This window comes from Pteronotus mesoamericanus, unplaced genomic scaffold (assembly GCF_021234165.1).
Source record: "Pteronotus mesoamericanus isolate MK-2021 breed Mesoamerican mustached bat unplaced genomic scaffold, CSHL_Meso_final scaffold_705, whole genome shotgun sequence".
In the NCBI taxonomy this organism is placed as follows: domain Eukaryota; kingdom Metazoa; phylum Chordata; class Mammalia; order Chiroptera; family Mormoopidae; genus Pteronotus; species Pteronotus mesoamericanus.
This window is the reverse complement of record NW_026555326.1, coordinates 18052656-18079797: the sequence shown is the minus strand read 5'-3', so window position 1 is coordinate 18079797 and position 27142 is coordinate 18052656. Positions and strand designations below refer to the sequence as shown.

Genomic DNA, 27142 nt, shown 5'->3' with positions numbered 1-27142 from the left:
ATAACATGGACAATCACAAAGTTGGTGGCAATGGGTCAGTTTGCTAAAGAGGCGAATTTGAGAAAGGAAGTCGAAGAGGAGTTGTTTTGCGCTATGTGTAATTTAAGATGTCAACCAGAGACTCGGTGTAATATATGGAAAGATGCTATACTTAGCCTGACTCGAAAAGGAAAGAATTTCAGATGCCACAAAGGTAGGTTACCGTGACACATATACGTTTGTGTGTCAACTGAGTGATTTCAGAAAATTCTCCTTCCCTCAATTTTTGGGGCCATTTCAGAGCTTCTGGACTACGTTTCCCAAGACGCTCTGCGCCACGTCCCACTTGGCGCCGTCGGAAAGGTGTCCCGAGAGTCTCCGAGCGTAGAACTCCGCCTCCGCCTCTGGGGGCGGGGCGACATCGGACTCCGGGAGCGCCCAATTACGCACTTCCTGCCGGAGTCTGGGCCGAATCGCCTTGTGGCGGGTTCGAGTCCCGCCTCCTGACTCTCACCACTAGCCCCTGAGTCCGGGGCGGGGCTCATTCGCTGGGTAACCGCTTCACGGCGAGGGGCGGTCGCACACGTTGGGCTGCACCATGGAGGACTACCTGCAGGGTTGTCGAGCTGCTCTGCAGGTAACGGACCCCTATCTGTGATCGTAAGGAATGAAGCATGGGGTCCAGGAAGGACGAAGATATGGGATGGGGGGGGGGGGTCTGTGTGGAAGGAACAGGGAATTGAAGGGTGGGGGCTTGGAATCTGTCAGGCTTGGGGCCTGAGGCGTGGGGAACGAGAGCCTAGTCTTCAGCGTGGGAATGCCGCTCAGTCTCCAGGTTTTTGGCCCCCTACTTTCAGGGTCTGCCGGAGAGCCGGGCGGAGGATTCATGGGTCTGGGTCCTGCCTCCGAGCCTCTGCTCGCTGTCGCCTGGGTTACTTCCGTCAAAAGGTTCAGGGCTATGCCCCCTCCAGGGGTGCCCCGCGACGTATATTCTCCACCCCCTACCCGCCGCCGCCCCTCTTTAACTTCTCCGCTCACAAGGCCTCCTTGGCCCACTGGCCTCCAGGTGAACCCCGGGGTTCCGAGGAAACCTGTGCTCGCAGTTTTATTGCCTCTGAACGGCGGTTTCTGTCTGGCGCTCCTGACTCGTCCTAGATTGGAGGTAGTCGTGGTGTTTTCCTTTGAATTTGTTTTCAAGTTAAACATACACAATACATCTGTAGACCTGCCATCTCCATTCCTTTGCCGCCGGTTTTCTTCCTTGGCCTTAGGAACAGAGATTACATTAAAAATAAAAAACCGCCTGGAAGATAAGTAGTGTGTTTGGAATCAAAACTATAAGCATGACTCTTGAATGCTTTGTGGCTTATTTTTGGTACTCTCTGAGCCAGTTGGAATCTCCCAGCCGTGCAGCATTAGGCTGCTATCCCCAGTTAGCAGCAAAAGCTGTCCGGAGAGAGGCTCCAGGAGGCCACCTGGCCCCCTGCTTGAAGCTACACTGCTCTGCCCCTGTAGAAACCTAGACAAATGGTTGACTGAGCCTTCCTTTTATAAGTACCTTAAACTCTGAAAATACCCCTGAGCGATAGATTCTGGTCTTTAACAAATACTAAAAGTCAACTGATTACTCCTGTAGACTCAGCGGCTGGCATGAATTAATGTCCTCACCTGAAGAACAGGGGTGATGTTCAATTTTAACACTAATTGTGAAATAAAAATTTTGGAAAAGTTGTGTTTAATGCACAAGGCCATTTGGAACCAATTCATGTTGGTTACCTCCAATTTCCACCACCGGGAACTTATTAAAGGACTAAGATAGAGGCTTTGTGGTACTGTTCCAAGTGCTAAGCAGTTGGATTTCCCCCTCCTGTCCCCAGCAATAACCCAAATGAATGGTCTCTTTCCCATCATTTGGTAAAGAGCACTGAGAATTGAAACCTCCTCAAGCATCATTTCACAGCATGCACCTATCCTACAGCATGTACCCTCCAGAGCACTGCCCCCTTTCAGGTTCACAGTGTGTCTTCTACAGCAGTGTGAAGCTGAAAACACTGGATTTTTCTAACATTGCCAGTCTCCTGACTTTTCTCTCCCTGAATTCATCCCCCCAGAAGAAAGATCTAGATCTTAATTTTTTCAAACTTGTGAACCTGTGAAGGTGAGCTCGTACGTTAGCGCTCTCGTCATCGTGCAGCCTAGCCAGGTCCAGGAGGAGTGAGAGAATTAGACTCTAGGAACGTTAGTGGGTGAACGGGTGGCAGGACGCACAGGTGGACACCGGTGATTTAGATTGCTTTTCATTGTAGAGGTTGTAGATATAGATGGTGAAAAAAATTTGATACAAGAAAGATATGAAATGAAAAAGATGTCTTTTTTCTTCTCCCCATCTAATTCCCCAGAGGCCACACTTGTTTCTTGTGTAAAGTATGATTTAAAGACACTGTTCAGTTTGAGTGTTTCTGTTAACCTTTCAGGGAATTGTGAATGCTTGACTTTTACACAATCTAGAAATGGCTGGTAACCCAGACAGCTCTCTTGTTGATACCATATTGTTAGCATTAGATACCATAGGAATTTTTTACAGTCTCTGCTGCAGTGATAGTAGGATGTTTCATGTAAAAGAAATCTTCACTTATCCCAAGTGGGGAAAATTTTTTGCTTAATGGCGGGGCCGCACTCAAGGTTAGGTGTTTGTCCATCAGTCTTTGGATAATCTGTGTTGTCTGCGCCTGTCAGGCATGAGGTAGGAGCCAGGAGTGGCTGGCTCTCCCTAGAAACTTAACTGTTTTGGCATCTGCTGGGAGGGCTTCTCTGTCTCTGGCTCCTTGTCTCCTTTTCTCTCTCTCTCTCTCTCTTTCTCTCTCTCTCTCTCTCTCTCCCCTTCATTAACCGTTTGGTAGTGTAGGTATCAGACCATATTCAGCTTTAGAAGGGAAGTGGTTTGCTTTGCCAGCCCTGAAACCCGTCCCCTCTCGCCCTACTGAGACCATAAAGAATGTCAGGGTATAGTCACTTCAAGTAGTGGGTCATTTGTCGTTGTTGTTTTTAATCCTTACCCAAGGATATGCTTATTGAGAGACAGAGAGATGTGAGAGAGAAACATTGGTATAAGAGAGAAACATCAATTGGTTGCCTCCGTACATGCCCCGACTGGGGATCGAACCCACAACCTACGTATGTGCCCTGATCAGGAACTGAACCCATAGACTTTTGGTGTACCCAACAACGCTCCAGCCAAATGAGCCACCCGGCCAGGGCTGTTTGTTTTTAAGAAAAAAAGTTTATATTTACTTGTGGCTCTCAGATTGTATTTCTTCCATTGGCAGCTTAGGTTTCCTCATGCTCTAAGTATAGCTATATTTATTCTGAACTCTTCCCCTGATGGTCAGAAAACTAAGGCTGGTTGGCTTGTGCTTTGAGCTGGTGGGAGGTGGGGTGAGGGTAAAGAGTTGCACATGTTTTTCCTAAATGAGGAGAATGTTGCTTTCTAAGTTGGGCAGCCATACACCTGCTTTGCTCAGGATAGCCTTAGTTTATTCTGACATAATCATTAATTGCAACCTCTTTTACTTCTCAAAGGGTCCTTGTTTGGACAGCAAAATACGGTGGTACCTCGGTACTCGTTAATTTGTTCCAGAACTCATGACAAGTGCCGAATGAGGAAGCGTTTTCTCTTGCCAGGTGGCATCATGACTTGTACAAGTTCTAGCAAGTGTGACGAGCCCCATGCAAGCTCAGAGTACTGAAACATTTTTTTTCTTGTCAAAATGCAACCAGTACAAGGTTTGGCAAGTTCTGAAGCTGATGAGCACTGAGGCGTGACTGTATATGGTCACCTTACCTTATAAGCTATGTCAAGGATTTGGGACACCTGTCCATGAAAAGGTAGTGAGCTCCGTAAGGTGTAAGTTCAGTCCCATATGAGAGCCAGAAGTGCTGGCAGTGGGATGGTTAGAGGAAGAGGATTGCTCTGGCCTGGGTAATGGGGAAGGCTCTGCAGAGAGAGGGGCTTGGGAGAGGGCCTGGCTGGGCAGGGAGGGGTGGAGAAGCTGCAGCGAGCTCATCTTTACTACTGCAGAGAGGGCACTTAACGTTCTGTCTCATTTTATCCTCATAACAACTTCGTGAAGTTGATTACAGTATTATCTTAATTTTTAAAATGAAAACTGAGGCCCTGGCTGGTGTGGCTCAGTGGATTGAGCACTAGCCTGCAAACCAAAGGGTCACTGGTTCGATTCCCAGTCGTCAGAACACACACAAGCCTGGGTTGCAGGCCAGGTCCCCGATGGGGGTGCATGAGAGGCAACCACACATTGATGTTTCTCTCCTCTTTCTCCCTTCCTCCCCCTCTTTCTAAAAATAAGTAAGTAAAATTTTTAAAAAATGTAAAAAAAAAAAAAAAAAATTTGAGGCCAAGGGAGGCCAAGGTCCCACAGCAAGTAAGAAGCAACCCCAGTCTGTAGTCTTTTCAGATGGCAGCTCTACTGCGCCCAGACAGAGCAGGACAGTATGCCAGGGGCCGAGCTGGGAATGCACATGTTATGCCTTTTGGGCGGTGAATAGGCCAATTAGGCTGGGGGAATGGTGGGTGCTGACGGGGGGAAAGGAATGCCGCCACCTCCCTAGGTCACTCCTGTTCCAAGATTAGCTAAAAGTTCCAGAGTATTCCTTTTGTGTTAGTTCCCTTTTGTTGCTGTCTGAGCTTGGCTGAGTGCAAGGGGTTGGTCATTCTCCTTCCTCTGGAAATCACGTCTCCTCACCTCAGAGCCATGAAGTCATAAGTCCCTGCTTTCTGCTTTTCTGCTCAGCCTTCTCTCAGTGCTGGAGGTCTGACTGCCCCAGTGTCTCTGCCCCTGAAATGAGGCGGCACTAATGTGAGTGAGTTCTGGAAAGGGCCTCTTCGTGCCCAGCAACAGGTCTCATCCCCTTACTCTGTCTTTTCCCTGTTCCTCTTACTTTTTTGCCCCAGAGTCAGGTCCATATGGCCGCTTGTGTTTATATAGTTCCCTCTCTAGAGAACATTGTGCCGCCCCTACTGCTTCAGTGAGCAAGTTATCTGTGCGGCCACTTACCTCAAGTGTTTTGTTGTCACTTTGGTCAACAGCCATCTGGGCAGTTCTTGGTGTCCAGGAAACGGGCCTTCTCTGGTATCAGGAGGAAGAATTGCAAGTCAGGGGAGTTACTCTAGGACTGGGTACAGAATTCTCATATTGTGTTGGGAAAGAGTTTAATATCGAAAAGACTCCTATGATGTTCAGTATGAATGGGTCTTGGCTGCCACCCTATTGACATAGACTTAGAGACATGGGCATAGGTGAGAACCTCGGTGCAAACGTTCCCCTGAATTTGACAGATAACCTCTGCCTTTTGTGCTTCCCTCTAGGGTTGGAAACAGGAGATGGGCAAGAGAGTGATTTAAAAACAAGAACCTACTGAGTTATGAGATATGGCAATTTATACCGCCAGAAGTATTCTAAAATTGTCCCTTTCTGGGGGAAGGGAAGGGGTAATAGCCAATACAGGGAAGAGATTTTAGGTTCCCTAGAGACTCTTTGTTCCTAAAAATAATTACTTGATAACTGTTTCTTGTTATGTTTTCCTTCTCTGAAGCCATTTTCAACTTTTTTAAAGTCTTCCATCTAACGGATGTTCCCTGAGTGGAGAAGCCCGCGTGTCTGAATTTCACCTTTCCGTGAAATTCACGGAAAGAACTACTTACCCAGGAGTGATTTTTGCCCCCCAGAGAATATTTGGCGAGTCTGGAGGCATTTTTGTTTGTCCTGACTGGGGATGCTGCAGGCATCCAGGGTAGAATCCAGGGATGCCGCCCAACACCCTGCAAGGCACAGGACAGCCGCCACAGCAAGGAATTATCTAGTCCAAAATGCCAATAGTGCTGAAATTAAGAAACTCCGCTATAACTAGTGTGTGTCATTTGGTCTCTCTTATCCATTTGTCTCCGACATAATCATTAATTGCAACCCCATGCTAAGAGCAAACTAGTAAGAGAGCATTCTTGTGCCCTCAGCTGAACCATAGACTTTATGGTCTCATTTCACTTGGCTGAGTGCTCATACCTGGAATGAAACCATAACTCTTAAGGTACTACCTCTTTGGGTCGTTCTGAGGATTAAATGATTAGTTCATGCACATAAAACTATTAGAACAGTGTGTAGCACACTCCAAAAGTTTCAGAACTAAACCAAACTCCTATCTCTGCTGTTGTGGGCACTGTGGGTTTTAATGTATTTTTATTTAAAACTCTGATAGCTCTGGAGATGCAAGGGAACAAGGTTAATAATAACCCTCTGTCCTCAGTTCTTATCAGCAGCTGGACTTTTCAAAGTGTTAAAAATAAAAGTTCAGCAGCAGCAGCAGCAACTGTGCTTGCTTTAATCTGAACCCACTGGGAAAGTGTCTGTTTCTTGGCTTGAGCGTGCTGGTCATATCTGGTTATCATGGAGGCTCCTGGGGGGGGGGGAGGAAGTTTTAATGGACAATTAGATAATGGACTGGATCTTCTTTATTTGAAGTGTAAGGATTCTTTTCCCTATTTTGAAAGTGGGAAAAAATAAACCATGGCTTGAATACATCAGCTACCCCAAGTGCAATATCAGAAATCAGAGAATTATTTATGGTTGTTCTTCTGTAAATTAACATTCAGGGGACAACGTAGCAGGGAGGAAAAAGCACTTTCCCATTAACTGGATCTGAGCGGAATGCTCAAACCTTGGCTAAAAACACATATGCGCTCTCAGCTAATGTCCTCATCCATGAAATGAGGACCCATAAGATTGACCTGCGTTCTCAGTGAGAGGGTGTGTGAGAAGCCCTCTGTGAGTGAACGGTAAATGGAAATGCAGAGATGCTTCTGCTAGCTGCCCATTCTCCTTCCAGGAGTCCCAACCACTGCACGTTGTGCTGGGAAATGAAGCCTGTGACTTGGACTCCATGGTGTCTGCTCTTGCCCTGGCTTTTTACCTGGCAAAGGTGAGTAGTTAGGAACAGAATCTCTTAGAAAGAAAAGATTTGGATTCAAGATTCTGCTCTTGGGTAAGTTAAATCCCTTAATTTTTCTGAGCCCATTGTCATCAACTATAAAGCCTGAAATAATTTACATGGTGTTGCTATGAGGATCAAATGAATAAATGTATTTTGAAGAATGTGTAAACCGTAAAGCAATATTCAAACAATTTATTATTGAGTTCCTTGTGTGTATCCATGATCATGGCCGGGCCAGCTCTGGATGTCTGATAATCTTTGCAGCATCTAAAACTAGGTCTTTTCCATGAGTTATCTTGTTGACCTTCATGTTATTGCTAAGAATAAGAGAGGACCAGAGTTGTCCTTTTATTTTTATCAATTGGGTCATTGTGGCTTTGAGAAGGGCAGTAACTCACCCAAGATCATGCCTCCCTTGGTCCCAACAGCGCTGTTATTTTTCCTGTGTGTTCCCAAACATTGCCATGCCTTCTTTTCACTTTCCTCTCCAGACGACTGAGGCTGAGGATGTCTTTGTGCCCGTTTTAAATATAAACCGTTCTGAGCTACCTCTACGAGGTGATAACGTCTTCCTCCTGCAGAAGTTTCACATTCCAGAGTCCCTCTTAATTTTCCGGGATGAGATTGATCTTCATGCGCTGCACCAGGCCGGCCAGCTAACCCTCATTCTTGTTGACCATCATGTCTTATCCAAGTGAGTGGAAAGAGGTGCAGCTGATACTTATTATGTGCTGTGTTGGGCTTTGACAGATAAGATGTAAAGAGAGGAAGAAAGAATTTTTGCTCTCAGGGATCTCACAGGCTAATCCTAACTGATGGGTCATAATCAGCTATAGAAAATCTTGTCACTTCAGTTTTGCAAGTAATAGTAAGAAATAGAAATATGTAGAGTTCAAACTAAAGTATAACTCAGAAATCACTTAAATCTGCGTTTGGTATCATTATTTGTTAAGATTTCATGGCAGATTTACCATAATAGAAACTTTTTTTTTTAATTATAGGGGTTTTTATTTTTTTAAGACTTTATTTATTTATTTATTTTTAGGAAGAGGAAGGAAGAGAGAGAGGGAAACATTAATGTGTGGCTGCATTTCTCATGACCCCTGCTGAGGACCTGGCCTGCAAGCCAGGCATGTGCCCTACAGTGGGAATTGAACCCGCAATCTTGTAGGTCGCAGGCCGGCACTCAGTCCACTGAGCCACACCAGCTAGGACTATAATAGAAACTTTTGAATAATGGTTGCAACTCTTTTTTTAAAACGTTAGCAAAATTATTTCCAACATAAGACAACATCTCATTAGTGTCTGTTTAACAAAGGTACACACCTAAACTAATTCCACCCTAATTTAGGACTGGAACAAACTGCCAAAAAAGCAATATAAGTATGTCTGTCTGGCTCCTGCAGTATAAAAATGCATGTTTTTTCTTTGACACTGGTTACAGCAGGACATTGACAGAGGGAGCGTAAGGGCATTGATCCCACTGTCCATTCACTCACTAATAAACTTCTGTTTAGAAGATGAAGGTGAGACAGAGTCCCTGTTTTCAAGAAGCTTTCAGTTAGGAAGAGGGAACTAGGCAAACAAGTCATCATAGTGGATTTAGAGGTAAGTGACAACCATCACTCTAGGGGACAGTAGGTACACGAAGGATGGAGTTGTTCCAGATACTATAGGGGAGTAGAGGGTGTCAGGAAAGGTTTCCTAACAGAGTTGGCCCTTAATCTCAGTCTTGAAAGAGGACTAGGTGTTTGCTTGGGGAATGGGGAGATAAGGTACGGAGGAAAAGCATCCAGGCAGAGAGAGTGATTAATACAAGCAAAGGCAGGCAGGCATGAAATAACATGGTGAGTTGGGGGAACTGGAATTTGTTTTGCATGGCTGGAGCATAAAATATGAGTGAGAAGTAAGACATGGGGAAAAATAGGACTAGAGAGATTGGCAGAGGCCAGATCATAGAGACCTTGCAGGCCCTGCTAAGGAGATTAGACTTATTTTAGGGCGGTGGGAAACTATTGTTAATTATATTTATTCCAATGTCCTAACATAATCAACTTTGCATTTTTCAATTGATCATTCAGGTATAGTGATTTTCAGCATGTGCCGCAGCACACTGGTGTGCTTGCTGCAAGAATTACCAAAACATGCAATACCTGACTATTTTAGTCAAGGTACTGACTTCTTTTCTCTTAAGATTATCAAATTTAAAAAATGACGACAGCCAACACAGTAGCCATCTGGTGTGAATGAATCAAAATTACACCTTTTTTTTTTTTTTTTTTTTTGTCAGATTAGCAAAAAATGTATTGAGTTGGCCAAAAACTCCTTTTAGTTTTTTCCATAAAATAAGACACATTTTTTATTTTCACCAATAACTTTATTGATTTGAATATTTTGGACTATACTGACGATCTCATGCTATTGGCTTCTAGTAAGTAAAGGACAGGGCAGCTGCTAAACATCTTCCAATGCATAAGAGAGCCACACAGTAAAGAATTATTTGGCCAAAATATCCATAGTACCAAGAAACTTCACAAACCACTTTTGACACATTCAATCAGTCACCACACCTTCTCCATACACTGCACAAATCTTTTTTTGTGTTTCAGTTGCATTTTTGCTTTTTTTAAAATAATAAAGCATGATATGCTGAAAATGTTGCGTATTTTCTTCCATCTTCAGTGTTAAAATGGCTGCACAAAAATTCACCGACTTTAATAAGTTTTTTTAAATGGATGTCAGCACGACAGCTATCACAATACAATCTAACAAAATTGTTTTGAATGAAGTTAAAGACAGCTAAGCACTACTAGAGCCATCATACAGAAAAAAAAATAAATGACCTTTTAGGCCAACCCAATAATTTATTTTTTGGTGTGCTGCAGAATTTTAGGAATTAGTCGATGTATGCCATGAGATGAAAAAGGTTGAAAATCGCCGTTCAGGTAGCATTATGGAGGATAGCTTAGGAAGGCCCTAGACTGAAAGCAGGTGTTTGGTTGAGAATATTGGAATAACCCAGGTGAGAGATATTGATGGCCTAGAATAAGGCCATAGCAGAGGGTTGGAAAGAAGATAATAAAGATTCCACAGAAGATTCCACAGGATGTAGTGACCTGCATGGAATTTGGGTATTAATTGAACTGAGGGAAGAGGTCAAGGGTGTCCATTAGAAAGGCAACCCTAAAAGATGTCAAATATGTGGGTGCAGTATTGGTAGCAGATACTTTGCCAAATTCATGTATACATTGTTTAAAGATGACTTCAGTTACAACATTAAAGAAAATAATTGAAAGGAGTGAGTCCAATGTAGAAGTGACCAAGGGTCTAAGTGTTTACTTAAGATGTCTGGTGAGAAGCAGCTGGAGTGCTCCTACCATCTTTCTTCCTCTTTTCCCTACACAGAAGTGACGCAGCCCTGGAGGAGGCAGTAGCAGAGGTGCTAGACCATCGGCCCATCGAGCAGAAGCGCTGCCCTCCCTGCCACGTTTCAGTGGAGCTAGTGGGGTCCTGTGCTACCTTGGTGACCGAGAGAATCCTGCAGGGGGCACCAGAGATCTTGGACAGACAAACTGCAGCCCTTCTGCATGGTAAGGGCAGCTTGGTTGGGGCCTGACTGGTTTGTTCTTCTATTCCAATCCCAGAGAAGGGACAGTGAAAAGCCTAGACTCTTCCGGCTTGTCCATGCCCTCTCCGAGCCTTTCAGCCCACACTAAAGGCTGGGGTTCTTTCAGGGGGCAATTAGGCATTAAAAGGCTGTGGGATTCTTTGTGTTCAAAGGCCCGTGGGATACAGGGATAGAGAACGCAGCAGGGAAGCAGGGAACAGCAGCCCGAGAAGCTGCCCCAGCAGTGCTGTATAATGAAAAGAGGAGCAGGCAAAGAAGCAGGAAGCAGATTCCAGTACCATTTCTGCCCAGGAAGTAGTTCTGTGACCTTCCGCAAATCTCTTAGCCTTTTTTATTCTCATTTTCTCCATTTGTAAAAAAGAGAGAGAGAGGGAAAGAGTTGGACTAGACTATCTCTCAACTTACAAGATTCTTTACTGGACTTTGGCCTACGGAAGGGAAGAAAGGTCATCTTTCTCTGACTGGGTTTCAAAATCTTGAAGGATTGAGATGCTGAGGCTTCCTTTCTACCCTTTCCCCATTTCCTGGCCTCCACTTTAGTTTGGATTTGGGAGGTCTTACTCAGGACAGAGTCCCAGTTCCTTGTTTTGTTTTCAGCAAGTTTGCATACGATCTCCTCTGTTCGTGTCCACTTGGTTGGAGGGTTATGTGGGTTTCAGTGGTGGCGAATGGAAGGTCACAAGATGTGAGCTCTGCCATCTTCCTTTTCCACAGGAACAATCGTCCTGGACTGTGTCAATATGGACCTTAAAATTGGAAAAGCAACCCTAAAGGACAAAAACTATGTGGAGAAGCTGGAGGCCCTCTTCCCAGATCTGCCCAAAAGAAATGACATTTTTGATTCTCTGCAAAAGGCAAAGTTTGATGTGTCAGGTATGAAGGGTTAAACTGACTTCTCTCCCTCCCATGTGAGAAGACAGATGGGCAATCCTTGTTCATTGTATTCTTGTGCACCATCAAAGCAATTTCAGAGCATGGGTAATGGTTTAAGCTTTGGAGAAAAACAAGGTAGTATATAAACCTGATCAAGAACTAATCAGTCATTTACTGGATTGTTCTACCTGGGCTTTTGGGGAAGATGAGGAGGAATATACTAAGAGTCTCAGAGATTTCCAGTCTAAGCAGAGAATATAAATAAACTATGCTGAGAAAATACTAAATTATCAGAGTAAGATCTAGATCATTGGTTAGGGAAGCAGAAGAAACAGGCTGCATGTACCAAGGACAAAGGAAGAAAACAAGAAAACTTCCATTAATTTTCTATCCAGCTACCACCTGTTGATTAAAAAAAGAAAATAAAATAATACGTGTACTTTTAGAAAGTTAAAACAATAAAGGGGGAAAATCAAAAGTAAAAGCCTCTCTTCTTTTTACTCTTCTCTTCAAAGTCCCTTGTTCTAAAGGTATTGTGACCCAGTAATTTAAAGTAATTTTTATTATATAATTACATTTTCAGTTATCAGCCCTGTCTATTGCCCCAAAGAGAGGCTGTGTATTTCCTCTCCCTTGACTCATCTTGGTGTCCTCACCTTCCTGGTTTTGGGACCCTGGGCTCTCTTGTTTGACCCCTAATCTCACATCCACTTTTTAGGACTGACCACTGAGCAGATGCTGAGAAAAGACCAGAAGACCATCTTCAGACAAGGCATCAAGATGGCCATTAGTGCCATATATATGGATTTGGAGGTAAGAGCAAGATGTAGGTGTGGGGAGAGAAAACCTTCGGTTTTGTTGGTAACCCTGCCCCTCACTCCTCGCCCTCCTCCAGATTATATCTTGTGCTTTCCTACATTTCTGCAGGTCTCTCGTAACTCCCGCAGCTCATTGTCTCTCACTGAACTACTGTAATAGCCCCCACAGCCTCCACTTTTGCACCCCTACAAATCATTCTCCCCACAGCAGCCAGAGTGATGATGTTAATACAGAACTCAGATCATATCACCCCCTGCCTTTACTGCCTTTTCATTGCACTTCTAATAAAATGTAAAGGCCTTGCTGCTCTTTGTAGGGCCCACTTGGTCTGGCCGGTGTTTTTCTCACGGATCTGACTCACTCCAGCCCCACTCCTGCAGTCAGTTTTGCAGCCATACTGATCTTCTTTCTCTTCCATGGGTCCTTTAAGTTCATTGCCAACTCAGGGCCTTTGCACTTGCTTTTCCCTCTGCATGGCTGGCTCCTTCATATCATTGATGTCCTAGATCAAATATCTCTTTTAACAGGTTTTTCCTGACCATCCTAACTGAAATAATATCCTCCCTGCTCAAAAATCTCTAACAATTATCTTATTTTGTTTTCTTCATAGCACTAAACACACAGAAATAATCATATTTCGTAGTTTTCTTGTTTATTGTCTCTGTTCCTCTGCTCGTTTATCAGCTCTGCCAGAGCAACATTGCTCAGTTGGTTAGAAAACACCAGGTTGTGGGTTCAAATTCTGGTCAGGGTGCATACAAGAATCAACCAATGAATGCATAAATAAGCGGAACAACAAATCAATCTCTCTCTCTCTCTCTCTCTCAAATCAATAAATTTAAAAAAATAAAAGAAATGCCAAGGGTAGAGAAAAGCTCTGATCAGAAACAGCTAAGTGGTATTTTGGAAAAGGGTAGAGATTGGCAAAGAATGAGGAGCCAAGGATGTAGTCGTCACATGTCTTTTCTTAGTTGGATACTGTGTTGTTCTTTAAAATAAAAATACCCACACGGCAAAGACCTTGCTTGTTCAATTGCAAGAGCAAGAGAGCTTTGTACATGCCAGGTATGTTACACTATCATTTTTTTATTCTTTTTTTTTTTTTTCAGGATAATTCTCTATAATCTTTTTTTTTTTTCCAGATTTCATTTATTTACTTTTAGAGAGAGGGGAAGGGAGGGGGAGAGAGAGGGAGACAAACGTCAGTGTGCAATAGATGCATTGATAAGTTGCCTCTTGCACGCCCCCAACTGGAGACCAGGCCTGCAACCCAAGCATGTGCCCTGACTGGGAATCGAACTAGCAACCTTTCAGTTCACAGACCAGTGTTCAATCCACTGAGCCACACCAGCCAGGGCCATTTTTTAATTCTTAAAATAATCATATTTGGTAGATGTTTTATCCTCATTTTACAGATACAAAAACTTAAGTCCAGAGAGGTTAATATAACTCCTTGATCATCATATAGCCAATTAGTAATAGAGCTGACTTTCAAATCACTTCTGTCTGAACTCAAAACCTGTATTCCTCCCCATGCTACGCATTGCCTCTGACATATAGGTAACACCGAGGAAATAGTAGAAACATTTTTATAGTGTACAAGTCCCAGGTTAACATGCGAAGAAACCCTTCATAAGCGTTTTCAGTGGTGGTGACGGGGGTCCCAGCTCTAGCCCTCACCTCTGTCCGTGTCTTCTCTTTCAGGCCTTCCTGCAGAGGTCCGGCCTCATTGCAGACCTCCATGCTTTCTGCCAGGCTCACAGCTACGATGTCCTGGTTGCCATGACTATCTTCTTCAACACTCACAATGAGCCAGTGCGGCAGTTGGCTGTTTTCTGTCCCCATGCCGCACTCCGAATGACAGTGAGTCTCTATCTCTTCTTCAAGCTGAGGGCTCTACAGAGCTCTGCCTGTATATGCCGCCCTCTCCTTGGTTCATATAATTACACAGAGGTCCCCTGACCTATTTCCAGAATCTCCCCTCCCTGCTTTCTTCCATTCTCTGTCTATGTGAATATCCTTGATCATACTGCCATTGGGCAAGGGAGATTCCAAAGCGAATAAGAGATGGAGTTCCTACTTAGAAGGAACCTGAAATTGGGTTAAAAGGAAATGGAATGAGTCTACACTTAAAACTCAATTCTTAGTTTAATCATTAACTCCTCAACCTTGGAAACCAATTTCTTTATTTTTACCCTCTTGCCAGGAAAATGGGAAACAAAAGAGAAACCTTTTCTACTGTTTACTCACTTAGGGAGTAATCACCCTGTATAGTGCTGACTCTGTGGAGTAGTGACCCAGGAGCAGGTTGTTTTCTTGCCTCATCTTCTGCTTGGCCACCTTTTCCACCTCCTCCCCTTTCTTTTCTTCTGTTGGTTACTCATTAGCATGGGGAAGAATTTAAAAGTGGACTTAAAGCAGTCCAGGGCCTCTCTGGGTTGCTTGGGCTGTATGAGGACTGGTGAAGCCAGGTGTGAATACAACCATGTAACCCTTGGAGCCCATTGAAGGTACGCTTGCCCTTTCCCACACCTCTCTTTGCCTCTGTCTTCTCCTTTAGGAAGCAAATGTAACTTCATTCAGTGGAAGATAGTTTGGCATTGTGGAAAGACTACAGCTTTTAAAGACAGAGAGACATGCTTTTCTATCCCAGATTTGCCCCTTACTTTCTCTTACGCAAGTCAGTTGACTTCCGAGGCTATAAGTGGCATGATTAGTGTGATGACATCATTAAACATAATGTCATAGGTAAAGAACATTGCTGGGCACAAAAGTGAATATGTGGTAGATGGTGGCTCCTACTAATCCTGCCACGAAGGAAAAGGGACTTCGGCTGCTGGAAGTGCCTGTCCCCACCACAGCCGCTCTGTGCTGCTGCTGCCCTGGAGCTGACGACACTCCCACGGCCAGGCTGCCTTGCGCTGGGCAATGGGCGTCCTTTTTCCACAGTCTGCCCTACGATTGCCTTTCTTCCTCCTCTGTTGGGAATAGTATAATAGAGTGATTCAAAACACCAGCTTTGGTAACAGACCTAGGTTCGAGTGTCAGCTTTGCTTTATTCAAACTATGAATTTAGGAAGTTACCTAATCTGATTAAGCCTCAGTTTTGCTACCTGTGAGTGAGGATAATAGTAATATCAATCCTGTAAGGTAGTTGTGAGGAGTAAATGAGGTGATATTTGTGAATGGCCAGACTTGGCACCATGCCTGGCATACCTCCCACCCTAACTTTTTTCTATTCATTCTTTCTGCCTCTATTCTTCCCCTGACCTCAGTATAGATGCTTGTCCCCTTGCAGGTAAGCATAGAGTTCAAGTTTTTGAGCACAGGAAAACACTAGGAAACAACACTAGGTTGTTAGAAGCTGGAGGTCCTGGGTTATGGTTCATACTCTACCACTTCCTATAATATAATATATTATTTTGCTTGAGACAGCTAATCTCTTGGGGATTTGGTTAACTTACTAATAAAATGAAATATATGATCTTAAAAGTTTCTTCTATTTCTAAAATACTATGTATATTAGCTGATGTGCCTTTTGTTACAAGCAATAAAGCTGAATTCTGGATGACTTAAAAAAAATTTCTTCCCATTTGCCAGATAGCTCAGTTGGTTCATGTTGTCCCAATAAGTCAAGGTTGCAGGTTCGATCCCCAGTCAGGGCAATACAGGACTCAATCAATGAATGCATAAATAAGTGGAACAACAAATCGATGTTTCTCTTCCTTTCTCTCTCCTTCCTTTTTCTCTCTAAAATCAAAAAGTACAAATTTAAAAAATACTTCTTCTCTGTAAGAGAAGTCTCTAGCTTAGCTCATCAGTTGACTTCACCACCTTATATACTGTTTCCCGTCTTGTTGCCCCTTTAGATCTGTGAAGTCCTGGAACACTCCCACTCTCCGTCCCTGAAGCTGACCCTTACACCAAGTCCCCACCCTAATCTCCAAGCCTATCTTCAAGGCAACACCCAGGTGTCTCGAAAGAAACTTCTGCCTCTCCTTCAGGAAGCCCTGTCAGCATATTTTGACTCCATGACAAGCCCTTCAGGGCAGCCTGAGACAGTGGATGTGTCCAGGGAGCAGGTGGACAAGGAATTGGACAGGGCAGGTACCTCGCTGATTCCGGGACTGAGTCAAGATGAGGAGGAGCCTCCACTGCCCCCCACGCCCATGAACAGCTTGGTGGACGAGTGCCCTCTGGATCAGGGGCTGCCCAAACTCTCTGCCGAGGCCATCTTTGAGAAGTGCAGTCAGATCTCTTTGTCACAGTCTAGCACTGCCTCCATGTCCAAGAAGTGACCACTGGGAGGGGAGGGGTTAGTGGGAGAGGTTGCTTGAACCACCTCAAATGCATGTTTGGAGAGGTTTCAGCAATTCTGTCTTCATTGCTCCAGGATGTGGTGTACTTGTACTGTTCTCATAAACCTGGGAGGAGAAAGAAGTAAAAGAAAGCAGCTGCTTTAGGAATGGCTTCCTACCTCCTCTCCCCACCCCCTGGCCCTGCCCTGCCCCAAATCTCTACCAATCCAATCCTGTTATTTAATTCTTTAGATCTGCACTGACTCTCCAGGGGTACGATGTAACTCCTACACTGTTTCAGCAGAGTGGCACAAACAAAGAATGTGTGCCCCAAAAGTGTCCTCAGCAAGGGTTTCATCAGAACCAGTACCTCTCATGGAACCAAACATTCATTGTCTCCATGTATTCATTTATTCTCTCACTGACTCAAGTATTTATTGAATACCTACTCTAAGCTGTATAGCCTATAGAGCGTGTGTTGGAAACTCCTATTCCAGTTCTCAGCCTTTAGCACATTTCCAGCTTCGTGACTCCTCTTTCTGCCCCCAGTTAGGTAATGGTGTCTGATTCCAAGATGGCTAAATTTTTTTTCCCTGAGTTTGTTGTGAGTCTTAGGATTATTTGGGAGCAGATTAGAGGCCATTATCTTCTGCCCTGCTCAGATGGCCTGGCTCTCGGTTTCTTTGGATCCCTTCTCCCAAAGCCACAGGGAGCCTAAAGAAACCCACGAGAGCCCCGAGCGTCCAGGGACACTCAGGAAGGCCTTGTCACCACATGGGCACTCTTCCCAAAAGAGCAGAACTGCAATGAGAGCCTTGGCTCCCTAGCCTGCCTTAGTGGGTCTGTCAATTTCTTGTCCATGTCATTCTCTTCTTGCTCATAGTGAAAGGAATCATGGAGTTCTAATAAGGGCTGCCATGAACTGTGTCTTTTGGCAAGGCACTTCATCTCTAGGTCTCACTTTCCCCATCTGTAAAACTAAAGGTCTAGACTAGAAGTTCTGTTCTCACTGGCAGTAGTCAGCATCACTGGATTGTTTGTATTTATATGTGATTGTGCCAAGGGACTCAGCCTCATGTAGCATGTACAGGGATATGATTCATACCATAGTGACCCAGGAAAGAGCTCCCTCCCACTGACTTGTTCTGCATGTGTAGTCTCCCCTTTTTCTTCAGACCAACCTGTTCCCCTTTTGCTACCCCACAGCCCTATTCCATGTAAGTTGCCAACAGTTTCACTGAATTGGGGGGAATGTGATGGTTTGGGCATGATGTTTTCAGTATGAGGGGGACGGTGTGACTCCACGTTGAGGGGATGATGTGTGTAGCCATTGGAAGGTAAAAATAGTGGTGTGATTACTGAACCAAAGGAATTTATGTTTTGTAACTTGGGTACTTTATTTTGCATTTTGTTAAAGAATTAAATAATTTTTTCCTGGTTGGGGTGTCTCTTTTCATGATTATAATCAGGCCTTTTCATCAGATAATTGTTTCATCTTCCTCAAGATTTTCTCCCTCCTTTCTATTGTACTTTTAATATTTTCCTTCTGTTGACTCTTTGGGAATAAGGAGCAACAGTATTTTATCTTCCCTCATCCTCAGCTTCTCCTTTAATTTGTTTCTTCTCCCAGAACCATCCTTGTAACACATTTCTGTGTTGCTGATTTTGCTTATTTTCAAAAAGTAGGGCCAAATGCTGGCTGGTATGGCTCAGTGGACTGAGTGCTGGCCTGCGAACCAATGGGTCCTGGTTCAATTTCCCAGTACAGGGCACATGTCTGGATTGTGGGCCAGGTTCCGAGTGGAGGTCACTCGAGAAGCAACCACACATTGATGTTTCCCTCTCTCCCTCCCTTCTCCTCTCTAAAAAATAAAATCTTTTTAAAAAAAGTTTAAAAAAGTAGGACCAAGATATTCCTAAACTGAAATGGTTTTATTGTTACTTTTTTTTTTTTTTTTTTTTAGAGCAGCTTCCAGATTCTAAGGAGCCTAGAAAGAACAGCAGAATGCCTTCCTAGAGTCCTCCAAGACTAACCGTTTAGAAAATGTACTCTGTTCCCCAAAACCCTCCCCCACATAGGCATGGTTTTTCTTTTGGGCAAACCTGCTTTTTGGGAAGGGAGGTGGCAAAACCTGTTTGAAGGTGAGGTTACCTCCCTTCCACACCTTCCTCCTTAGAGGCAAGACAGCAACAGCTGAGGCAGAGAAAGGGTTCAGAAGTGTTGGAGAGCTGGGGTAACCAGCTCCCTGGCTACTCTAGGTGTTTAAGGAAGGGGACAGATTGGTGAAAATGGGAACTATACAAGAAGCAGGAGAAAAGACATTGGATCTTGGGTAAGTAAGATCTTGGCTGATGATTAGAAACAAAAAGTGACTAGTCTTGGGACTTTCCCACCATCCAGTTCTTACCAGTTCTTATCTCGGGTTCCTAGAGGCAATACAACTGTAAGAGAATTAATTTACAGAGAAGGGATGAGGGTGGATTTAGGTAGGAAATCTTGGTATGGTACGGTAACTGGGAAACATGGAGTCCAGGGTAATTCCCGCACACACGCGCACATGTGTGTGTAGGTGTGTGTGGAGGAAGTTTCTGTATCTTGTGTATGATAAATCTGCCCCTGTTCTGTTTTCTAACCCCCACCCTCCAGAATGGCCCCTAGGAATGCTGACCCAGAAGTTTAGGTCCAGGTTCTTACCAGCAAATCTATCTTCCTCCTTACCTTCTTCCCCCACCCCTCCACCTAGACCGCAGTTTCCCCTGACCACTCCCCAGCAAGGTGGAGGACAGGCAGGCCTGTCTAGGTGCCATCTTCCCGAACTTTGCCCAGCGATAGCTGGGCAGGTCTGTTGGCTTCCAGCCAATTGTAATGCGGATTTTACTTCTCACCCCTGCTGTGTAGGTGGAGCGACAGCCATGGGGTAAATAAGATTAGTTTTACATTCTGTCCTCCTCTGTTCATAAACCCAACAGTAGGGGTAATCTGTTTCCAGCAAGTGGTGAAGGTAGTAGAAACATCTGGCTACGGCATGAGTTCTTTTTAAGGCTTGCTCTATGCTCTGCCCCTTAATTACTGTTCTTCATTCCAGTGTCTCCTACCTACAGTCCAGTTCCCTCAAGACACTGCCTGGTTTGTCTCATGATAATCTTTTCTTCCGGGGGCTGGGACACTACCTTAGGGTCAGGGAGAATACAGAAGCAGCAAGACTAGGAGCATCCCTGAGACTTGGGGAACTGGAACTGGAGGAGGAATGGCAAGATGAAGAATTCCCTAGGTGAGGAGATGAGAGGGAGGGAGCGAGGCTGGGAGTGGGAAGGGATAGTCACAGATGGAGGGTAGGAATGGTAAATTAGAACGGGAAAGGAGGGGGGAGCAGAGGTAATAAAATTGTGGTGGGGAGAGCATCACAATAAAATTATGATGAAATGATACCTGGCTTCATGCCTTTAGCCTATATTTCTTCTCCCTTTTAATCTTTTTTTTTACTCCAGTTTGCATCCTGAGAAGGCTGACTCTTCTGAAAATTTTGACAACCCTAAAAGAGACTCGCAGGCAGGTAGGTAAATTAGAATCTAGGCCTCAAAGTTTTTCTTTCTGGGGCGGGGGGAGTGGGCGAGTTAATTTTGAGAGAGAAACATTGGTTTGTTGCTCCACTTTTCCGTGCATTCATTGGTTGCTTCTTGTATGTGCCCTGACCAGGGATCAAACCCTGCAACCTTGGCGTGTAGGAACTGTGCTCCAATCAGCTGAGCCTACCTGGCTAGGGCTGGCCTCAAGTTCTTGATTCTAATCCAGCAGAGGGTTATGTCATCCTCATCCCTTGGCAATCCTATTTCCCTTTGCCCAAATATCCCCGTGTTAGTTCTTTTTTAGAATTCACCCATAGTATCCCATAGAAATTCGAACCAGCACACATGTCTTTCTACTCTTTTGTCTCCCCTCCCCCCATCCCAGGTACCCCCAGCACTTTAGCCCTGTGTGGCCAGCGTGCCATGCGTAAGCGTCTTTCTGCCCCAGAGTTGCGCCTGAATTTGACAAAGGGGCCTGGAGATAATGAAGCTTCTCCCACCCACTCAGCACCTTCCTCTTCTGATGGTAGTTCTGACCTGGAAGTAGATGAATTAGAGACACCTTCAGACTCCGAGCAGCTGGACAGTGGACATGAATTTGAGTGGGAAGGTGGGAAAGAAACCTGAGGAATGAGCAGGAAGAAGTAGAGGCCCATGTTATAACTCAGGATGGATTTAGTGGGACTGAAGTTAGAACTGATAAGGTGGGGACAGAGGAGTAAGGTCGGCAAAATTAATTCTTCAGAATAGAAAGGTAGAACCTAGGAATTCAATGTGAGAGGTCAGTAGAGGAGGGGTGGGGTCCTTTGTTAATTAAGGAAAATGATTGAATGACTGACTGGTACATGCCATCAGTGAGCTAGAACTGGAGTTATAAAGATGAAGAAGATAATCCCTACCATCCTCAGGGAATTCTCTGTTTAGTAAGAAATAAACATAGATACAAATAAATGCAGTTAAGGTTATGATCTACATGTATACAGGGTACAGTGTAGGCAGGGAGAAGGAAAACGTCAGTTGTGCCTGAGAGGGGTTGGGGAAGACTTCACTGAGGAAGTGGCTCTGAGCAATCGTCAGGTAGCTGGAGAGGCATTCTAGCTGGAAGAAGCAACTTGGGCAATAGCATGGCGAGTAAGGGAACTCAAAGGATTAAGCATGACTTTTTTTTTTAGACAGGGGAAGGGAGGGAGAAAGAGGGAGAGAAACATCAATGTGTGGTTGCCTCTCACACGCACCCCCTATTGGGGACCCGTCCCGCAGCCCAAGCATGTGCCCCGACCGGGAATCAAGCCGGCGACCCTTTGGTTCACAGGCCGGCGCTCAGTCCACTGAGCCATACCAGGCAGGGCAAGCCTGACTCTTTAGATACTAAGGAAAACTGTTTCTTCTCTACCCAGAATACTTCTGACATTAAATGTGTGTGTTTTCCCCACATCGACCAATTCTCCAACTCTCCACACACCAACTAGGTATCCTAAGGTTCAGTTATGACACTAACTACCTGGAGTTAGTGTGGACCCCAGAGGTTAAGGGCTCAGTCCCACAAGACTGCTGCCTCTCCCCCCATCTCAGACACCTGTCACATGTCCAGGTGTGTCACCTGTGTTTCAGATGGACTGGCTACCCACTACCCTCTTCTCAGCCTTGATAATTTGCTAGGATGGCTCACCAGAATTCAGGAAAACAATTTACTTACTGGATTACAGGTTTATTATAAGAGGATGCAACTCAGGAACGGCCGGAAGGCAGAGATGCACAGGACAAGACACATGGGAAGAGGTGTGGAGCTTCCATGCCCTCTCTGGGCACACCACTGTCCTAGCACCTCCGTGTGTTAACCAACCCAGAAGCTCTTCATACCCCTTCTGTTAGGGATTTTATGGAGGCTTCATTATGTAGGCATGATTGATTAACTCACTGGCTGTTAGTAATTAACACAACCCTTACCTTCTCTCCCCTCCCTAGAGTTCCAGCCCTCTAATCACCTGGATGGTTGCCCTGGCAACCAGCCATTCCTCCTCAGGAGGTTTCCAAAGCCATCTTGTTAATATAAACCCCTGTGTTTGAAAGGGGCTTGTTATGAATAACAAAAGGTACTCTTTTTACCTATTTCATCAGGAGCTAGGAACAAAACAAAAAAATATATATTATTACATCATTATACTACAGATATGGAGGGCCAGGAGGTGAAGAAAGAATGACAAAAGATAGTGCTATGTTAAGTAGGCAAGGTCAGATCATAGAGATCCTTGCTACCAGGCTAAGGAGTTTAGAGTTTATCTTATAGGTAATGGGGAGTCATTGTATGCTTTTAATGAAGAGAGTGACATGATCAGATTTAATCTCTCTGAAAAGATTGGAAACAACCTAAGGGTCCCGCGGTAGGGTATTAATACTATTATGGTGTCTCCATACAATGAAATACTAAGTACTAGGCAACTATTTTTTTAAGATGAGGAAGTGTTTTTTGTTTTTGTTTTTGTTTTTTAGGTAGCTCTTTCTATAGCCATGGAAACATCTTGCAGAGTTAGTGTGTATAGTATATTGCCATTTGAGTAAAAAACGTAGGGGAGAACAGAAATTTTGCTCTAGCAATGGTTTTGAGGGTGGAATGGAGGGAAACAGACTAAAGGAAGGGAGACCAATTAGGAGGCTCGTGCTAAGGCCAGGTGGCAAATGCTAAGAACCTAAACCAGGGCAGTAACAGTGGAAAGAATGATAAAAGAATGTAATGGAGGTAGATGAAAGAGGATCTGGGGTCCAGTTGGCTTGAGGGCTGATAGAGAAGAAAGAGCCTTGGATGTACCGTTTTCTCTCTCAGGAAGCTAGATGGATGGGGTCATTCATCAAGAAGGGAAATATGGGAGAGATGAAGAGGAGCAGGCATTTGAGTTGCACTTTGTGTCTGGTGGCTTGGAGATGACAGAGACACATAAAGTAGAGATGTCTAGTCTAGACATTTAGGAATATAGGTCTGGAGTTAGGAGAGAAGCCTCAGTTAAATAGGCAAATTTGGGAGTCACCACCTTATCGATGGTAACTGAAGATATGGGAATAATTGACCTCACTCAAGAATCATGGAAGAAAAGAAGGGAGGGAGGGAGGAGAAAGAAGAAAAAAACTGATAACTAGCAAGGGCCATCAACCTACCATAGTGCGAGGCTACATCAAGGCCACTGTCTAGTGAAAAAGTGAGGATAATGAATTGCAGGAAATAGAAACCAGCAAGAGGTTGGGTGTATTGAACAAACTAGCACTACAGTCATAGGGAAAATTGAGGAATGAGAGGTTGGAGTAATAGACTCTAGGAACCTGGGGAAGTTACAAGATACTGAAGGTGTGTATTCTGCTCTATTGATCCTTCCCCATCCCTCTCTTTTAGATGAGCTGCCCCAGGCAGAGGGCCTGGGAGCCAGTGAGGCAGCTGAAAGGCTGGGCCAGGGTTGTGTGTGGGATGTGGCTGGAGAAGATGGTCATCGCTGGAAGGTGTTCCGAACAGGGCAGCGGGAGCTGCGAGTGGACATGACTGTCATTGAGCCCTATAAGAAAGTCCTGTCTCATGGAGGTAATGGCTAGCATAAGTGGAGGTGTAAGAACTGTGACTTCTTGAACAAAATGCCTAAGCTGGAAACTCAGTTACTGAGTTTGCACTTCTGTAACTTCCAGACACCCTCAACCTAAACATACTTGTCAATACACATCTGTTAGCTGAATGAAATTTCTCTTATCCTTCCCAGGTTACCATGGTGATGGCCTCAATGCTGTCATCCTCTTTGCTTCCTGTTATCTACCCAGAAGCAGCATCCCCAACTATACCTATGTCATGGAACACTTATTTAGGTGAGATGGGTGGACTGAAGGGCTCCAGGTTGGATGTTAGGGAGGGAAAAGTAAAAAAGAAACCCCTTCTTGATCAGTAGCTATTGTAGAGTCTATAGTAATGTCCCTCTCACTCCCCATAACCCCAAACACATATCTTCTCTGATAATTTTGTCCCCCCAGGTATATGGTGGGAACTCTAGAGCTGCTGGTAGCTGAAAATTATCTGCTTGTTCATTTGAGTGGAGGCACAAACCGGTCACAAGTTCCACCTCTGAGCTGGATACGCCAGTGTTACCGGACTCTGGATCGGCGGTGAGCCTCAGAGCAAGGGGGGTATGAGTCTGTCTTAGCTTTTTCTTTTCCTTCTTTACATTCTTTCTTCTTCCACTTAGTTCCTCCTCATTTTTGTCGCTTTATACCTTTTTCTAGGCCTTTACTCTCTTTTGTTCTCTCGGAATCAGAGAAAGCAAGTTTCAAATCTTGTCTTTGCATTTACCAGCTGTGTGACTTTGTTTTGCTTTGTTTTAATCAGCTGTGTGACTTTGGACAAGTCACTTAGCCTTTCTGGGATTCAGTTTCCTTATCTAGAATGGCAATGAGAGTATCTTTGCCACTGGGAATATGTGAAAATCAAGTAAATCAAAGTGGCATAATTGCCTGGCGCATCTAGAAGGCACCCCTTCCTCTTCCCACAGTCTGGTCACTTATTTCACTTTCCAATCCATCGTCTTCTCTGCATTCATCCCTGACCCACAAATCTTTTTCCCCCAGTGTTCTCCTCTTTCCTCCATCTTCCCTTTGCTCATTTTTCTCTTCTTCCTCCTTCTTTATTTTCTCCTCACTGGCCTTCTTCCACCTGGAGTTCTATAAACAGGCCTGCTCAAGGAGAGATGGGGAAGTGTACCAAAGGCATTTATGCCAGGGTAGGGCACAGAAGGGGAAATGGGGTAGCTAAGACCAGGCTGAGGGACTCTGAGAGGAGAGGTTCCTAAGAATGAGGGGCACGGAGCTGAACAAAATGGATAGAGCTAAGATTGCAATGAAAAGAATGGAGGTTAGATCCAGTCGCCAGAAAAATATAGAAATTAGAGAAGGGAAGGAAGTTAAAGTACAGAATATACCTCCACCTGCTCTTCAGGCATGAAGGTTGAAGAAGAAATAGAATGATCTCAAATTCTTCTTCAGGGTAAGGAAAAACCTGCGTGCCCTGGTGGTTGTCCATGCTACGTGGTATGTGAAGGCATTCCTGGCACTGTTTCGGCCCTTCATCAGGTACTAGCCCTGGGGACAAGGACGCTAATCCTTCCCTTTCTTCCCATTTTCTTTTCTTTCTGTCTCTTTCTCTTTCTTTCCTTCCTTTTTTCCTTCCACTCCCTTCCTTCCTTCCTTCCTTCCTCTGTTTGTTCATTTGTTCCTTCCTTCCTTCCTTCCTTTCCTTCCTTTTTCCAAACTCTTAGGCCATGAACTGAGATCTCAAACAGTCCCCCGATTTCTTCCCATTTTCAAAATCAAGATTAAGAAGACCTTGTCCCCCATCCTCCAACTCTTTGTAGCCTTTTAACCCCTCTCTACTTGTTACATTTCCCTTTGTAAGCGTCTCAGGGGGTCCTCTTCATGGATACAACACATGCAGTTTATCCTCTCTTTCCAGTTCCAAGTTCTCACGAAAGATCCGTTTTCTGAATAGCCTGGGAGAGCTGGCCCAGCTCATCTCCTTGGATCAGATCCACATCCCTGAAGCTGTCAAACAGTGAGTCCTGAGCTTTAAGGATAAAGGTTCGGGGTGGGATGTGTAATGCCATTTTCTTAACGCCTTGGGGTAGGTACAAAGGAATCAAAAGCCAGAGGCCCTGCTTCCAGATGTTTCAAGGTATCTGGGAAAACTGCACATACCTAGAGAAGTTAAGAACATTAATGTATCCAAGAAGAACAAATGAAAAACTATGTGTATAAGTGCTGAGGCAACAAGGAATAAAGGAATAATCACAGCACAGAATTTAAAGGAGATTCCGACCAGCCCCAGAAATTAGAAAGGGATGTGGTTGTTGGCAGTGAAGGGGAGAGACTATCAGCGGGAAAGGGGTGCTAGGGAGCAAAGGATCCTACATGATGACCCACTCAAGAATCCAGTCTTCCACTCCACCTGGCTTCTTTCCCCATACCAGTGAGTAAAACCCAGGCCCACTTACTTTTCTCTCTCCTAGGCTGGACCAGGATCTCCATGGCTCAGGAAGGACCTAGCATGGGACTGGAATAAAGGGCCTTAGTACCAAGCAAAGATATCCATCTGGCTGCACCTTAACCCCTCCCTGGATCTTCACACCTAAGTGGGGTGTCCTTCCTTCCGTGATCTGCCTTCAAAGCAGGGCTTTGAGGTCTGGAACTTGATCTACTGGGTGACTCATTTCAACATGTAGTAGTATTTTATATGGGAAAGTGCAAAGCTGTGAGTCTTAGTCCTGCTTTAGCTGTAAGACCTTGGGCAGATAATTTCAACTCAGTGAGTCACTTTCACCCTCTTAAAGGAAGGGGCTGGGATCCTTTCCACCCGGGGTGCTGGGGCAGGGCTTGCCACAGCCAGCCTGCCTGCCCGCGGGGAGCCAGGAAGGAGTCCACCTTGCTTGGAGCCTCTCTATGCCCCTCTTCCTTAGTCGTGTCTGCTGCCTGCGAGCCTGGGAAGAAGCGCTTTCAAACCCTTTTTTAGCTGTGGCAGGGTAGGGGGTAGCTCAGCTGGGTTAGAGCCATGGTTGCAGGTTCCGTCCCCTGTCAGGGCACATACAGGACGCAACCATTAAATGCATAAATAAGCGGAACAACAAATCCATGTTTCACTCACTCTCTCCCTTCCTCTCTATCACAAACCAATTTTGTGTGTGTGTGTGTGTGTGTGTGTGTGTGTGTGTGTAATCTCTATCTTTAGTCAATTCAGATGTGTGTGTGTGTGTGTGTGTGTGTGTGAGATCTCTATCTTTAGTCAATTCAGATGTGTAGTGGTTAGTAAATTGCAAAGAGAGATTTAAGCTGTGTGCCAAGGAAACGAACTGCCCTTTCCCCAGCTCCTCGCATCACAATCCGCCTGCCAGCGGAGGTCGTTCCTGTGGCAGGGATTCTCGGGGATTTTTAGCTCAGCCCCTGGGGCTGCGGGGCAGAAGGC

At 44.8% G+C, this 27142-nt stretch overlaps 2 protein-coding genes across 2 annotated transcripts; both read left to right on the top strand.

The window, feature by feature from the left end:
• Positions 1-478: 478 nt before the first annotated feature.
• On the top strand, positions 479-17995 carry PRUNE1 (prune exopolyphosphatase 1). The gene is made up of 8 exons (XM_054563413.1): positions 479-616; positions 6877-6969; positions 7473-7675; positions 10387-10571; positions 11324-11482; positions 12201-12295; positions 14006-14164; positions 16171-17995. The coding sequence occupies exons 1-8, from the start codon at positions 578-580 to the stop codon at positions 16597-16599; spliced, it is 1362 nt and encodes a 453-aa protein (XP_054419388.1). The 5' UTR covers positions 479-577; the 3' UTR covers positions 16600-17995.
• An 811-nt stretch (positions 17996-18806) lies between these two features.
• On the top strand, positions 18807-26229 carry BNIPL (BCL2 interacting protein like). Its single transcript, XM_054563426.1, has 10 exons — positions 18807-18932; positions 19776-19871; positions 20089-20153; positions 20552-20776; positions 23549-23731; positions 23904-24006; positions 24169-24300; positions 25174-25260; positions 25640-25738; positions 26193-26229. Exons 1-10 carry the CDS (start codon positions 18889-18891, stop codon positions 26227-26229), a joined length of 1071 nt encoding a protein of 356 aa, XP_054419401.1. The 5' UTR covers positions 18807-18888.
• The last annotated feature ends 913 nt before the right edge of the window (positions 26230-27142 follow it).